The sequence below is a fragment of the Pseudochaenichthys georgianus genome, chromosome 21, assembly GCF_902827115.2.
Source record: "Pseudochaenichthys georgianus chromosome 21, fPseGeo1.2, whole genome shotgun sequence".
Classification (NCBI taxonomy): domain Eukaryota; kingdom Metazoa; phylum Chordata; class Actinopteri; order Perciformes; family Channichthyidae; genus Pseudochaenichthys; species Pseudochaenichthys georgianus.
In genome coordinates, this window is record NC_047523.1 from 28,197,314 (window position 1) to 28,211,727 (window position 14,414).

The following is a 14,414-nucleotide window of genomic DNA, read 5'->3' on the forward strand; positions in this document are numbered from 1 at the left end:
TTACATACGGTCACATAAGCTGCAACAATAAAATTAAGAAAATAAATAAGTCAAATTAATCCTTATAACCAATAAGTGCTGTGAGACAGTTTTAATCAAAGAAATCCAACGTTTGCATACTCTAATTTAACTAATGTCACACATAGCTGATATTCCTTGTCTTACATTAGTTCATCAAATATCTTTGGGTTTTAGATTTCTTATTTGACTTTTATAATATTCTAGAGACCTAAGGAAATGTGATTTTTAACTATTTTCAGAACATAATATGTATAAAAATAATAAAATCCTAACCTATCCTTTAATGAAATGGACCTATGAAATGTCATAGCTGTCTCTGATGCATCAAAATGAGCTTAAGCTAAATGTAAAATACAACTTCTCTTGTCAGGCAGAATCCTAATCACTTACATGTAACACATGTAACTACACAAATAGAAAAGTCAATAAAGTGTGATGAAAGATGCTGTATAACATAACTTTATAATGTAGCGTTATGTCAAAGATAACAAAATGGAATTATTCTCACAAAAAACTAAAATATATTCCCACAGTATGCAGCAACAACATAAGGCTTCAAATATGTATTTTGAAAAGTAAAGAACATAAGATGCTTGCTTAAACATGATCAATAAGTAAAACATGGGCTGCAAATAAAGCATATTTAACAGCAGGTAGTAGACAAGAAGAAGCCAACATACACAGCTCGCAAAGGAGGGAGGCACTGACGTCAACTAAGAACCAACAGATATGTACCAAACTCCAAACAACGCTATGGTCTTGTTAGTCGGCCCAGCTTTGGTGGTAAGTACATTTTATTTCATTACTGCGATTTATTTAAACTTTTTCTTCTTATTAGATCATATATTAAGTTTTCTGGTTTACATTAGATTGGTATCCCTTAAATGCTCTGGTTAATTACAGGACAAATCTGCATTTTGAACGGATTTTTAGGGTGAATTAATAGTTTTGAATTAAAATTGCTAGGCCATTTTGGCGCCTTTAAAAAAAAAGAATGCAATAAGAATAGTATAACATGGGGTTTTAACTTGAAAAAAAACATTATTTTGATATAAATGTGTGTGTTAGTGAGCTACTAAAACAGCTTAACTGAGGATTTTGCGTAATCAATATTGTTTGTAAGCTTTACTGATAATAGTAACAGCTGCTTTCCTGCAGATGGTCCCGGTGCTCCTGAACATACCTGCGGCCACAGTGTTCGTGCTGGGCTGCATGTGTGCCTGTGTGCCGCCGCTGCAGGGCCACAGGCCGGAGCACGGAGACCCCCTGGTGGCCCCCCGCTCCGACCCGCAGTGCTGGGACTCCTCCTCGGCTCTGCTGCTGGAGATGCGCTCCCCGAGGATCGCTGACACGGTGCCCAGCTTCTGGGACATGATGCTGGCCCTCAGGTCGTCAGAAAACGGCAAACACACGGCGCTGTTCTGGGACCTGGCCCGGGTCTTCTGGGACCTTTACCTGGACTGCGTGCTGTCCAGGAGCCACGGCCTGGGGAGGAGGCACATCCCCGCTTTACACTCCCTCATCTCTGACAGTAAGTCCATGAACCTCTTCGTGGGAATTTGTCTCAACTTATTTCAGTGTTGTCTGTCTTTTTCTTGTTCTTGTTCTTGTTCTTGTTGTTCTTGTTCTTCCTAATACAGAACTAAATACATTTACTGCTGTATTTACGTATCATTTTAAGGTAGCCTCCTTTTATTTGACTTGACTATTTTCATTGTATGTCACTCACTTGCACTTCATTTATGTGAAATGTTAGGATGCTGATTCAGATTATTAATATCAAATATTATTCAACTATAAAATGATGTTGTATCATTATGGATTAGGCCATTTAGCAGTATATACAGCCAAGTATAAGTAAATAAAGTTACAATTAGCCCCACATTTGCCAGTTAAAAGGTCGAAGTGATTTTACACAATAATGCATTCATTTATTTACTTAAACATGTAATTCTGCATATTGAAGAATTCACTATTAAACTGATTAAAGATATAAGTTACTTTACATGGTCAGATAAGAAATATAAATATAATAAACAATGAATCATGATGTAAAACTATGGACTAACTTTATTGACCCTTTGTGGGGCATTCATTTAAATATATGAATCCTATACATCAAAGATAAGATCCAATAATTGAATTAAATGTGCCGCTCTGTATAATTACTCCTTTTTTTCATGACTTAACATACAAAATACGTCACCAACCTTCGTGTGTGTGTGTGTGTGTGTGTGTGTGTGTGTGTGTGTGTGTGTGTGTGTGTGTGTGTGTGTGTGTGTGTGTGTGTGTGTGTGTGTGTGTGTGTGTGTGTGTGTGTGTGTGTGTGTGTGTGTGTGTGTGTGTGTGTGTGTGTGTGTGTGTGTGTGTGTGTGTGTGTGTGTCATTTACAGAGTTCCTTAGATTCAACAGCTCAGGAGCGATCTCTGGGGGGTGGCTCAGTTTCAGATGGAGACCAGGAAGACACATCAAGACCCTGAAGAGCAAATCCAAATCAAACCCAAACTACCACAAATAATTCATATTATTTCAGGGTTTATACATATTTTCTTCTTCCCTTTACGGTACATGTTTCTCTCAACAGCATTTTTCATAGACATCATTTATTAGTGGGAATCCACAAATACAATTGACAAGATGGAGGCCTTAACCCAATTGTTAAAGATCTGGCAGGCAGTTTATTGTTGAAGCCATTTGCAAGAAATCAATACTAATCGTTCAGTTTCTGGTGAACCAAATAATCTGACAAAAATCCAGACCTCTGACCTTTGACCTTTGCCTCTAAAGTTTCAGAGTTAGAGAGAAGATTTAAATAACAGTTTAACCTCCCTCTGCCGCGAACAGACCTTTCTTTGATGAGTATCTTCCTGTTTTTAGGAGGCTTTACAGCGGCAGTTGTTGCCAATGCTGGAAAAGTAACCTTTCTGCAGGACATTCTCAATCAGACTTTTAAAAAAAAGGGTGTGCACCAAGTCTGAATTATTTGGAACGGCCTCTCTCTGAAATGACCGGAGTTTGTCCACTGTCACTAGATTTCATTTGAATTACAATAAGCTAAAAGGATTTGCTAAAAGATTATTATGGACGTTTTGCCTAAATCAGGAAGAAATGCACAGTTTACCCCAGCTTTAAGATACCTTGAAATTATTGATCACTTCATATCACAGCCCTAAGAAAATGAATTGTTTTTAAAAAGTCTCTATGGTTACCTGCAGTTTAACACACCTTACACACACACATTCAAAATGGTGATCATATATTTGGACTGTATTTGATGTTTTGTTTTTGCTATGATGTCCCATAGAAAATAAATGTAGTTATGTAATGATGTACAATTCTTATTATGTTTGTCTATTTTAAGTGTAATAAATGAATGTATCATGGCAGCAAGTTGTACATCTTGCACTTACTGTTGATATTGGTATCTTACAACACCAATACCACAAGTGATGTTACTGACAAGCTCCTCATCAGACAATGACATTAATACAGAGATACACCTATACAAATGTTAAATAGATAACTTGACAGGTCACTGTCCTATAGCTGACTTGGATTAAATACATAATATCTTGAATACATGTATGCATAGCTATAGCAGGTTATAACAATGGAAATCCCATCAGTGCTGTGCCTTTAAGTAAGTAAGAAAATTCAATTTTCTGCTAATCCAATTGTGTGCAAAAGCAATTATTCCTTCAAAGGAATCTCTTAATATAATTAGTATATCCAGTAAATACCTGTCTGTTTCTGGGGTCAAAGCACTTCAGTCCCGAAGTTATATCAAAATATGGGCAATTGCGTCACACAGCGACGTCTCTGAGTCGATAGAAGCATCTCTCTTTCACTTTCGATTTCGACTTCCTGCTTCTCGCTACTTGTTTAGCGAGAAACTACGCCAGGTCTACGTTAAGTTCTTGTGTTTGATTAACAAATATTTATCAGTTGTTTACGATCACCTTCAGTAATGGGAGTATGCTGAAGTGGACAAGATATATCCTGTTCGGTCAGACCTGCTAAACACACTCAAACAGGTAGGCTTACACTTACACAGCAGGACACGTTTTAAAGTGAATTCATCTGGTTTAAGGGTTAAGTTGAGCTAATCATTTAATCAAAAATCTTTGGATGTTTAATAATCGCCGTGGCTGTGAGTGTTTTTTTGATCATGTGATGGAATGTAAGGCTGTTGCCTTTCTGCTACTGTTCGAGATAAGTGACGTGATCTCTTCCTTGTCATGAGATTTATTTTCTTAAACGTCTTTCTTAAACTATTTATTTTTTTAAACAGATTTTCTCTCTCTGAAAAACACATATATGCCCATAAAGACACTAAAGCTAGGGTAAGGTAAATTAATTTGCAACATGTAGATAAACATAAAGATAAAGGACATGTTCAACTATAGGACAAACCATTTGCAATATGTAGATAAAGGGCTATAAAATACATCTGGTGCAGAATAGCATCCATCATCGTCAAAATGTTTTATCTGAGAGAGAATAACCTATTTTACACATATTTGACATAACAGTATACTCCATTGGTATTATAATCTTATATACTATCTTGCACAATCTTTTGAAGTTCCCTTTTTGTAATCATGTTTGATTTGTTTCCGTTTTAACCAGTTTTAGTCAGGCCATTTTAAATACAACATATTTAATCTTACTGCTTTTAATATTTTTCTGTGAAATAAAAATATGATATAAAATGAAAAATTATCTGTGAGGAGCTGGTATGATGTATTCTTTTTATTGCCAGGCCCAAATATATTTTTTTTTTCTAGCTCTCAAAATGGATTTCCAGAAGCTGCTCTTAGATGTAGGGAAGGACATATCTAGGGACGATGTAAAAGCTCTTGCATATCTTTGCACTGACCTCCTGGACCGAAACCAGACCTCAGTGGAGGCCAGAGACCTCTTCCGTCGTCTGCAAGATAAAGACCACCTCTCTGCGGAGCGACCACACCTGGTGAAGGAGCTTCTCCTCATCATCAAACGCAACCGTCTGATCCGAGACCTCGGACTCCACGACTTTACAACCAGCAACCTCATCTCTCCTTACAGGTGTACTGCCTACGTTTTACTGTTTTTACGTAAATAATTAAGTGCATTAACCAGAAGAGCGCTAACAAATGTATATCTCTATAGTAACGCATCAATCTAATATACAACTTTAAGTATTTGAATAATAATAGGGTCATTAAGGGAATGAGTTTGTGAAATTATGTGTAGAAACAATTGTAAAGTCTATGGTTGAAAAACTCATATTGCCAAAACTATTTTTATTGTGTGTAGTAAGGATTTGAATAGAATTTACATGAATTTGTATCCTTGTTTTACAGCTAAAATCAGGGCTGATATGTGTACGTGTTGCTTAAATTAGTTCACATGTTCAACCTCTAGCACATTAGGCCAGATTTAATAAGTTGTGCGTGGTTACAGCTGCTATAACAGTGAAATAGGGTTGCAACTAAGACCCTGCAGTTGATTTGCATGATGAATGGATTAGTTGTAGGTCATTGCCATGTCCAAATATAGTCCACAGTTCAAGGGGACATTTTCAACAACATATCATTAATAATACCACCATTTATCAACATCATACAAGGTCATTAAGACCAGAACATTTGCATATTCAAAAGGCTGGAACCACATATTTGTGGGTACATTTTTACAAAAAATATGGCTTAAACAATTGTACTGTTTTATTCTAAAAATCAACTCATCAATTGAAAGCATTTAAGCATAGAAAAGGTTCCTAATCAGAGGTGCATCCTCTTTGTTAAATGTATTTGGTGACCTCACAATGGTACTTAATGTCCAGTTAAACACTTGGCCTCCTTTAGAACATTAAACAGTTTTACTTGCTTTTAATCTTTTTTTCTATTATTACAGAAAGCTGCTTTACAACCTGTCTGAGGGGATTACTGATGACGACTTGAGAAATGTGAAGTTCTTGTTAATTGGAAGGCTTGACCGTAGAACACTGGAGGAAAATGTTGTGAGTGCATCATCACAGAGTCCTTTTTTAGAAGTTGAGATTGAGTGTGTTTATACCAATTAATCTAAGTAGGCACCAAATAAGCATCAAATAAGCTCTTATTCAGTAAAGTGTAAAAGAAAAACTGTAATCTGATCAACTTGTCAGTCTACACTGGAGGTCTTCCTGGCGATGGAGCACATGGACCTCATCGATGACACTAATCTAAAGCTACTGGAGACCATTGTCCAATCAGTCTGTCCCATGTTGAAAGAGAAGATCGACCGCTTTAAAGCACTGCAGGGTAAGCTAGAGACACAAATAACACATGCTATATGTAATGACACATTTGGAATGAGGACACAAATAAAGACGCTGAAAGCCGCAGGATAACTTTCATAAGGTTTTACTTCATTATCAGAGTAGCGAGGTTAGGACAGCAGCACAGAAACCTCACTATACCCACAACATACCAACTCTTCCCTAATTTATATTATTATTATTATATATCTCAAACTCCGATTTACAATTGCACCAATGACCTAGTCAAAACTTGGATGTAGGGTCCATACAAATAATATACTGAAAGAGGAAAAAGGTAGACAACTGTTTAAAAAAAATAATTATGATTTAAAAGGATGTTTTATATTTACTACAAAAGGAAATATTATTTTTAACTGTGGGGCCTTGAGTTTTGTCTCTAAAAGAGAGATGAGTCCACAAGATGTGAGCGTGTCAAAATACTTTTGTCCCTCAATGTAGAATGTAGCCAAGTACCTCCATAATCACACACACACACACACACACACACACACACACACACACACACACACACACACACACACACACACACACACACACACACACACACACACACACACACACACACACACACACACACACACACACACACACACACACACGTATCATGTCTTTGTGTTAGTCTTTGTGCAAATCACAATTATATTGGTTTATGTGGGTATTTTTCAACTACAGAAACTAACATCAGCCCTTCAGCTGAAGAAACAGGTCGGCAAAGATCAGTGTCCTTCCCAAATGATCAAAACCAGGTACGTTCTGCGATATTTTGAAACGCTCTGAGTTTCAGTGACAGATTTCTTATGTTATTATTGCCACATCTCTGAATTGTCGAACAGTAAGGCAGTGGGAATGAAGTCTTGTTCATATTTTTTTTCTGTGTTTGTTTCAGGTCCCTCAATCTTTAGATCTTGAGAGGGCTGCCTCATGTCAACTAGCAGGTAAAATACTTTTTTTTAAAGATCATTTTGGATCACCATGTTATGGTTTATCTGTGTTGAAAATAGTTAAATAAATAAATAACCCATAATACGCTTTGCTTGTATGTCAGCAATCACTATGCAAGAGTGGGTGTAAATGTATTTGTCTTTGTTATGTCATATTACGTTTTGTTAAATGATTTTTCCTTGTTATCCTTAATTACGATATATTAACTTATACAATTAACTGGAAAATGCTGTATATTGTTTAGTTTTTTTACCATTATAGTGACAATGATCTTTTTCTATTCTTCAGAAATATTCCCTTCAATGAATGAGGTGAGAACATGCCATTAAAATATATGACGATATCATTGTTTAATTTCTCTGTGACTTTAATGCTCTTTTCTTTTGTCGCTCACACAGTGTACTTCAAACACCTCTTTGGGTGAGTCTTGTGTTTGGTTGGCTATCTCAAAATTCCATCATTTGATGTGCAGTGAGTGGATTATTTCTGAACCCTCTTTTATAATTTTTCAAGATTTACCAGAGGGACAAGCATGTGAGGTCCTGCCTGGACTGAGTGATTTAAACATTGGAACAAGCAGCTGTGGCGACTTGATAGGTAATTTTTAGAAGGTTCTTTGTTCATGTCCAACCTTTTTATTATAAAATCAAATCAAGTTTTATTTATATAGCACATTTATAAACGATTTTTGGTCGTGCCAAAGTGCTGTACATATAATAAAATAGCCTACAGTAGAGATACTTTACAGCAAATACAACAGCGCAGATTGTTCAGAATATCAGTATGAGAAAAAACGACACCCTCTATCCTTAGACCCTCTGTCCTTAGACCCTCACATCATACAAGGAAAAACTTCTGGAGAAAAACCCACAGTTTAGAGGGAAAAAATGGGAGAAACCTCAGGGAGAGCAACAGAGGAGGGATCCCTCTCCCAGGACGGATAGACGTGCAATAGATGCCGTGTGTAAATCAAAGAGATAATACATTTTACAGCATATAGACCGAATGTTAGGAAATGCATGTGTCTGTAATAAGAAGATGAATCCACGAGGATGTCAGCTACAATCCTGTAGGAGCCTTCAGGGAAGCAGCATGACGAGACCCAAGGCAGGACCCCAGAGACAGGTTCAGCCACGACCCGAAGTCCACGACTTAATCCAGAACTCAAGATAGAGCATCCAAGACACAGGACTACAGTAAGAGGATCAGCCTCGACTCCGTACAAAAATCTGGACATTTCAAGAGAAGCCTAAAAGGCCAGAGAGAAAAAGTGGGTTTTAAGTGTTGATTTAAAAACCCCCAGGGTCTGGGCCGACCTCACATAGAGGGGCAACATATTCCAGAGCCTGGGGCCCGTTGCTGCGAATGCTCGGTACCCTCTGGTTTTGAGCCTGGTCTTAGGCACTATCAGCAGCAGCTGATCAGCCGACCTTAAGGCTCTGCCTGGGGTGTAGCGATGGAGGAGTTCAGCTACATAGGCCGGAGCCAGCCCATTTAGGGCTTTGAAAACAAATAAAAGGACTTTAAAATCTATTATTGATATACAATGTTTGTGTCTTTATCTTTGCCTAAATTGATTGTCCTTCCCCCATGTTCCATAGGGAGGATTGATGCTTTGGAAATGTTGCCTTCTCAGAAAAACATGGCTTCCTCTGAAATGAAAACATCTCTGGCTACAAACACACACATTGAGGTGTGTCATTTCATATTTCAAGTACATGTGTTCAAGGAAGCAGTGATATGGCTCTGTGTGTGTGTTCACTAAAGCTATTGTTTGAATATGAAACCCACTGCAAAAGTAAAAAAAGTGCCCTCTCAGCAGTGCAAAGCTCTACCATGTCTGTCTGCAACGACCACTGCTGTACTGTTTGATTGAATAAACACAAACCATAATCACCCCGTCTAGACCACAAGCGTATTAGACATGTGTCAGTGCACTGCGTTCATCCAGGCTCTCATCTCAGCCCTGGATGATTGGCGTAACCGCATCCTGTACCGTTTTAAGCATTAAATCAAAGTTTTGGAAACTACTCATTTATTCCCAGCATCTGGAAAGCAAAACATTTAATTTATTGTGTATTCAGGACTGTTTATAAATGAACAAACTGTAACCTAAAATGTACATTTCCTGCTATAGACCTTTTTTGACATGCACTTCCAGATTGATCCACGGTCATATCAAAAATAGATCAGGTATACTACTATACTGACCTATGCGTGTAAATCTGGACATTTCAAATGTAAGCAGTTCTTAAAAATCCTATCCTAAGTTGAGTATTTATCTCCGTAGGTTTTGGGAAAATATCCCATGACTGCAGCAAAAAGAGGAATCTGCTTGATTGTGAACAACTACAAATTTGCTCAAAGTTTTAAGACACGGGAGGGCACCAATTTGGATGCAGGTGTGTTTATCTTGTTTTTTAAATTTCAAAAGGAACTGGTGCAAACTTGAGTCTGTTTTATATATTTATGTTTGTATTTACATCTGTCTGTGTTTCTTCCAGAGTGTCTGTGGAAAGTGTTTGAATGGCTCGGCTTTGAGACGGTGTTGGAGAAGGACCTTAAAGGGGATGAGATTAAGTCCGTGATGCTGGAGCTTGGCAGAAGGAACCACAATCAGATGGATTGTCTGGTTTGCTGCATCCTCAGCCACGGCAAGGAGGGGAGTGTTCACGGTGTGGACGGTCAACCTGTCGAGATCAAGAGACTGATGGAACCTGTCAATGGATCCCATTGCCCCTCTTTGGCAGGGAAACCCAAGCTCTTCTTCATCCAGGCCTGCCAGGGCAACAGTGAGCAAAAGGCTGTTTACATTGAGGCTGACAGTCCTGCAGAAAGTTATATTTTCAGCGATGCTTATAAAGCCAGTGACACCATCCCAGCAGATGCAGATTTCCTGATGGGAATGTCCACCGTTGCTTCTTTTGTCTCTTTCAGAGACAAGAGAAGTGGCTCGTGGTATATTCAGTCATTGTGCCAAAACCTCGTCCAGATGGTGCTAATGTGAGTAGAACAAAATATCTATAATTGTTGTTTTTGTATAATGGGAATATGTTCAGTGCTTGGAACTAGTTGTGTATTTTTTTCATTGTATGTGACTTTATATACAGGCCTCTTTACTAACCCGATACAATTCAGTAGGGAGTAGTTTCATCCAGTTAACACTTTTAAATTCAAAACATACATTTGACTACCAGACAGTATGTAAACTAGTTCAAATTAGCTCCAGCTAGACTAACTACAGGGCTTAATACATAACTTATAATAATATATACTGACGTATGCTATTCAGCATAATCAGTTAATGTACTTTCGATACTTTTAGTGGTTAATGCTTAAATATAACAGTTTTGAATACAACACTATTACTTGTAATGCAGTATTTGTATTGAGTGTTATTAACATTTACTTGAATCAATAGGTTGAAATCTTCTTCCACTTTTTATCTTGGTTACTACTGTAATATTATGATTGTTTTGAACAAATTAAAAGTGATTTGTGTAGTTTTTAAGTTCACTATCTTAAAGCTTCTTTTGTTTTTCTCCCCAGAGGATGTGACCTTGGGTCTATCATGACCAAAGTGAATGCAGATGTTAGCAAGAAGTCCAATGGTATAAGCAAGCAGATGCCTCAACTACTTTCCACGCTCAGGAAGAATATCGTCTTTCCGATCCCGAAGGCCCGTCCTCCCGTCCTCCCAGACCATGACAACAACAATCTGCTGTCAGATGATCCCTGAGAAACAAGGGTTTTACATCGACTATTCACCTTTTTAATCTGCTGGATTTATTGTTATAAAGCAGTACCATGTGTTTTGAACAGTGCAAAGCAAAACTGTATGTTTCAGAGTGGCCTTTTATTGTGGCCAGCCTAAGGCACACCTGTGCAATAATCATGCTGTCTAATCAGCATCTTGATATGCCACACCTGTGAGGTGGGATGGATTATCTCGGCAAAGGAGAAGTGCTCACTATCACAGATTTTTTCAGATTTGTGAACAATATTTGAGAGAAATGGTTATTTTGTGTATCTAGAAAATGTTTTAGATCTTTGAGTTCATCTCATGAAAAATGGGAGCAAAAAAGTGTTGCATTTATATTTTTGTTCAGTGTAGCTATATCCCATACTTTTGATATTTCCAAAATCTGAAAATCGGCGTGTAACCTTAAGAATTGTCACTACCGAACACGTATTATCTTCAATTAAGTAAACTTTTTCGGGGTTTTATGCAAAGTATTAGGTTTTTATGTGTGTGAACCTCTTAAAAAATGTGTATGCTAGCCATGTACTTGCTAGCATTATTTAGTTATGCTCAATTTTAGTCAGAATCGTCACTACCGAAACATACGGTTACGTTTCGGTAATTGACATGGTCGTTTCGGTAGTGACAAAATGCAATGGTAAGCAGGTAAATCCCATAGTTTTTTAATAAATGTGTTTTAAAATCTGAAAATCAGTGTGTTACTTTAAAAGGTCTCTTATTATACTATTGTTAGGCATATAGGTCTCAGATATATAACAAACATGTCTATGAAGTGTTTTGCTCAAAATACCAAACAGATCATGCATTCTAGCCTCATCCCCCTCTATTTCAGCCTGTTACTAAAGTGCTGATTCTGGGTCAGCAGCTTCAAACATTTACACTTCAACATAAGGCATGTTATGATACTGATTGGTTTAATGTATGTTCAATTTCAACAATCATCAACTCTGGAATCAATATGATCAGTATTATGCATTTTACAAAGAAAGTTTGCATTATGAATTGTATAAATTGAACTTTAAACTTTCATTACAAATTAAATTGCATTCATTTAATTGTGAAAACCCTCAAGAAATATTTGTTAAAATACTATTTAGACAACGGAAGGTAAAACAATCTTAACAGGTTAATATAATACTTTTTCTTCAGTGTATGTATGTTTCGGTAGTGACCATTTTTGGTAGAGGAAGAACATTCCAATACAGTCTGAAAATACGATATAGTATTGGGGAAAAAACATACAACATTTTAAAACGGTTCCAACCTGACTTTGCACCAATTCGGTAGAATGGCCCATACTGTATAGTGTAGAACTTCAATAAATTATTTGAGCTAATCATGCACATACAACCAGCAATCTATGCAACATCCAGCTCTTTAAATGCTAATTTAAATGTTGCAGGATTATTAAAATGCATTAAAAGTCAGATATTCTTGGTACAATCCCCATACACAAGATGATCTCCCAAATGTAATGTAATTGTTGCTATTGTCACTTAATACAACTTTATACTGTATATGCTTCATTTTACTTTAGACATAAGTGTAGTTATCAATCAATCATCAGAAGTACAGGACATATTGTGGTGTTCTAACAGCGATGTTATACCAATGAGAAAATGCATTGTAATGTGAAATAAAATAATTGTTTTATTTCAGTTCATTCTTACTGTTCTCATATGCACTAAACCAAAATATATTATGTTTCTGTCTGATAAACCGATTCATTTCCAGCAATCAAACAAAAGTACCATATATTTAGTTATTTTGTGTGTTTGTTTTCTCAAACTCTAAGACGTTGTGATGGGCATTTCTCATAATGTTAAAATACTTCATATACAATATGTTCTTATTAAAATAAAATACAAATTAGTAATACATTTAGGAAAAGTGTTATCTGCAGCCCTGCTCAAAAATGTATTTAAACATTTGTTTTTTTGTATCAATGAATGTGAGTAAGCAGAGCGTTTGTAACGGAGGTGATCGGGGCCATAGATCTCGGCCTCCGTTACGGATTGTGTAGCTTTGTTGGTGGCGAAATGTATGTAGTGTGTGCATTTGTTTTAGTTTGTCTGTCTCTGTTTGCTGGTTTTATGTTAAAAGTGTTCCCCTTCCCCCATGTCTGTCGCTGTTGATTGTGTGCACCTGGTGCCCTGTGTTGTCTCCTCCCCCCCCACCTGTGTCTAATTGCTGATTAGTGTGTGTGTGTATTTAGGCTCTGTTGCCCTGTCTGTTTTGGGGCTGGAAGTGTGTGTGAGATCCCGGTGGCTGCAGGCTGTGCTCAAGGAAACAACAACAGCAGGATTGAGGCTGTGTGTCATTGTGTTCATGATTTAATAAATGCCCACACCGGGTTATATTTTTGGACGTTCTGCCTCTGCCTCCTTGCTTGCTTGGTCGGGCCGCTCAATTGTCGGCGTCACAATTGGTGTTAGAAGTGGGATTGACCAAGTGAAGAGGTGAAAATGATGGAGGAACTGAGGGAGATGATGAGATCACTCCTGCAGCTTCAGGCAGCCGCTGAGCAGCAGTTCACACAGGTACAGGAACGGGAATCCATGATGGAAGAGGAACTGAGACTCCGGGGGCAAGACGGCAGATTGGCTAAAGGCTCAACGGGCACTAACTCTGCTGCTGAGGCATCAAAAGGTCCTGGCGGAGAACTGGAGATTGGTGCAAGAGCAGAAAGAGGAGCAGCTCCGGTTAATGATTTTATGTGCTTTTTTAACGATAAAATTGTTACTCTTAGAAACTAAATTAATGACCTCTTGCCTTTGACCAGTATAGTGTTATCAACAGCTCCCGGAAACGTAAGTTCTAATATTACACTAGAATGCTTTTCAGCCATAAACCTTGAACAATTACATTCAATGATTCTCTCTTCTAAACCATCAACGTGCATGTTAGACCCAATTCCAACTAAGCTGTTGAAGGAAGTTTTTCCATTAATATTAGCACTTCTTTATTAAATATTATGAATATGTCTTTATTATCAGGCTATGTTCCACAATCATTCAAAGTAGCAGTGATAAAACCGCTTCTTAAAAAGCACAACCTCGAGGTTTTAGCCAACTATAGACCTATTTCTAATCTTCCGTTCCTCTCAAAAATTCTTGAGAAAGCGGTCGCAAAACAGTTGTGTGATTACTTAAAAAACAATGATTTATTTGAAGATTTTCAGTCTGGCTTTAGAACACATCATAGCACAGAGACAGCTCTGGTTAAAGTCACAAATTACATTCTAATAGCCTCAGACAAGGGACTTGTCTCTATTCTTGTTTTGCTCGATCTCAGTGCTGCATTTGATACCATCGACCATGATATCCTATTGCAAAGACTAGAGCACTTAGTTGGCATACAGGGAACTGCTTTAGGCTGGTT

At 37.5% G+C, this 14,414-nt stretch overlaps 1 protein-coding gene across 1 annotated transcript; it reads left to right on the forward strand.

The window, feature by feature from the left end:
* Nucleotides 1-3,884: 3,884 nt before the first annotated feature.
* casp10 (caspase 10, apoptosis-related cysteine peptidase) lies at nucleotides 3,885-13,400 on the forward strand. The gene is made up of 13 exons (XM_034110554.2): nucleotides 3,885-4,055; nucleotides 4,809-5,088; nucleotides 5,920-6,025; nucleotides 6,173-6,308; nucleotides 7,001-7,074; nucleotides 7,215-7,263; nucleotides 7,559-7,581; nucleotides 7,669-7,690; nucleotides 7,784-7,867; nucleotides 8,872-8,963; nucleotides 9,561-9,672; nucleotides 9,775-10,273; nucleotides 10,820-13,400. Exons 2-13 carry the CDS (start codon nucleotides 4,817-4,819, stop codon nucleotides 11,007-11,009), a joined length of 1,659 nt encoding a protein of 552 aa, XP_033966445.1. The 5' UTR covers nucleotides 3,885-4,055; nucleotides 4,809-4,816; the 3' UTR covers nucleotides 11,010-13,400.
* Nucleotides 13,401-14,414: the final 1,014 nt, after the last annotated feature.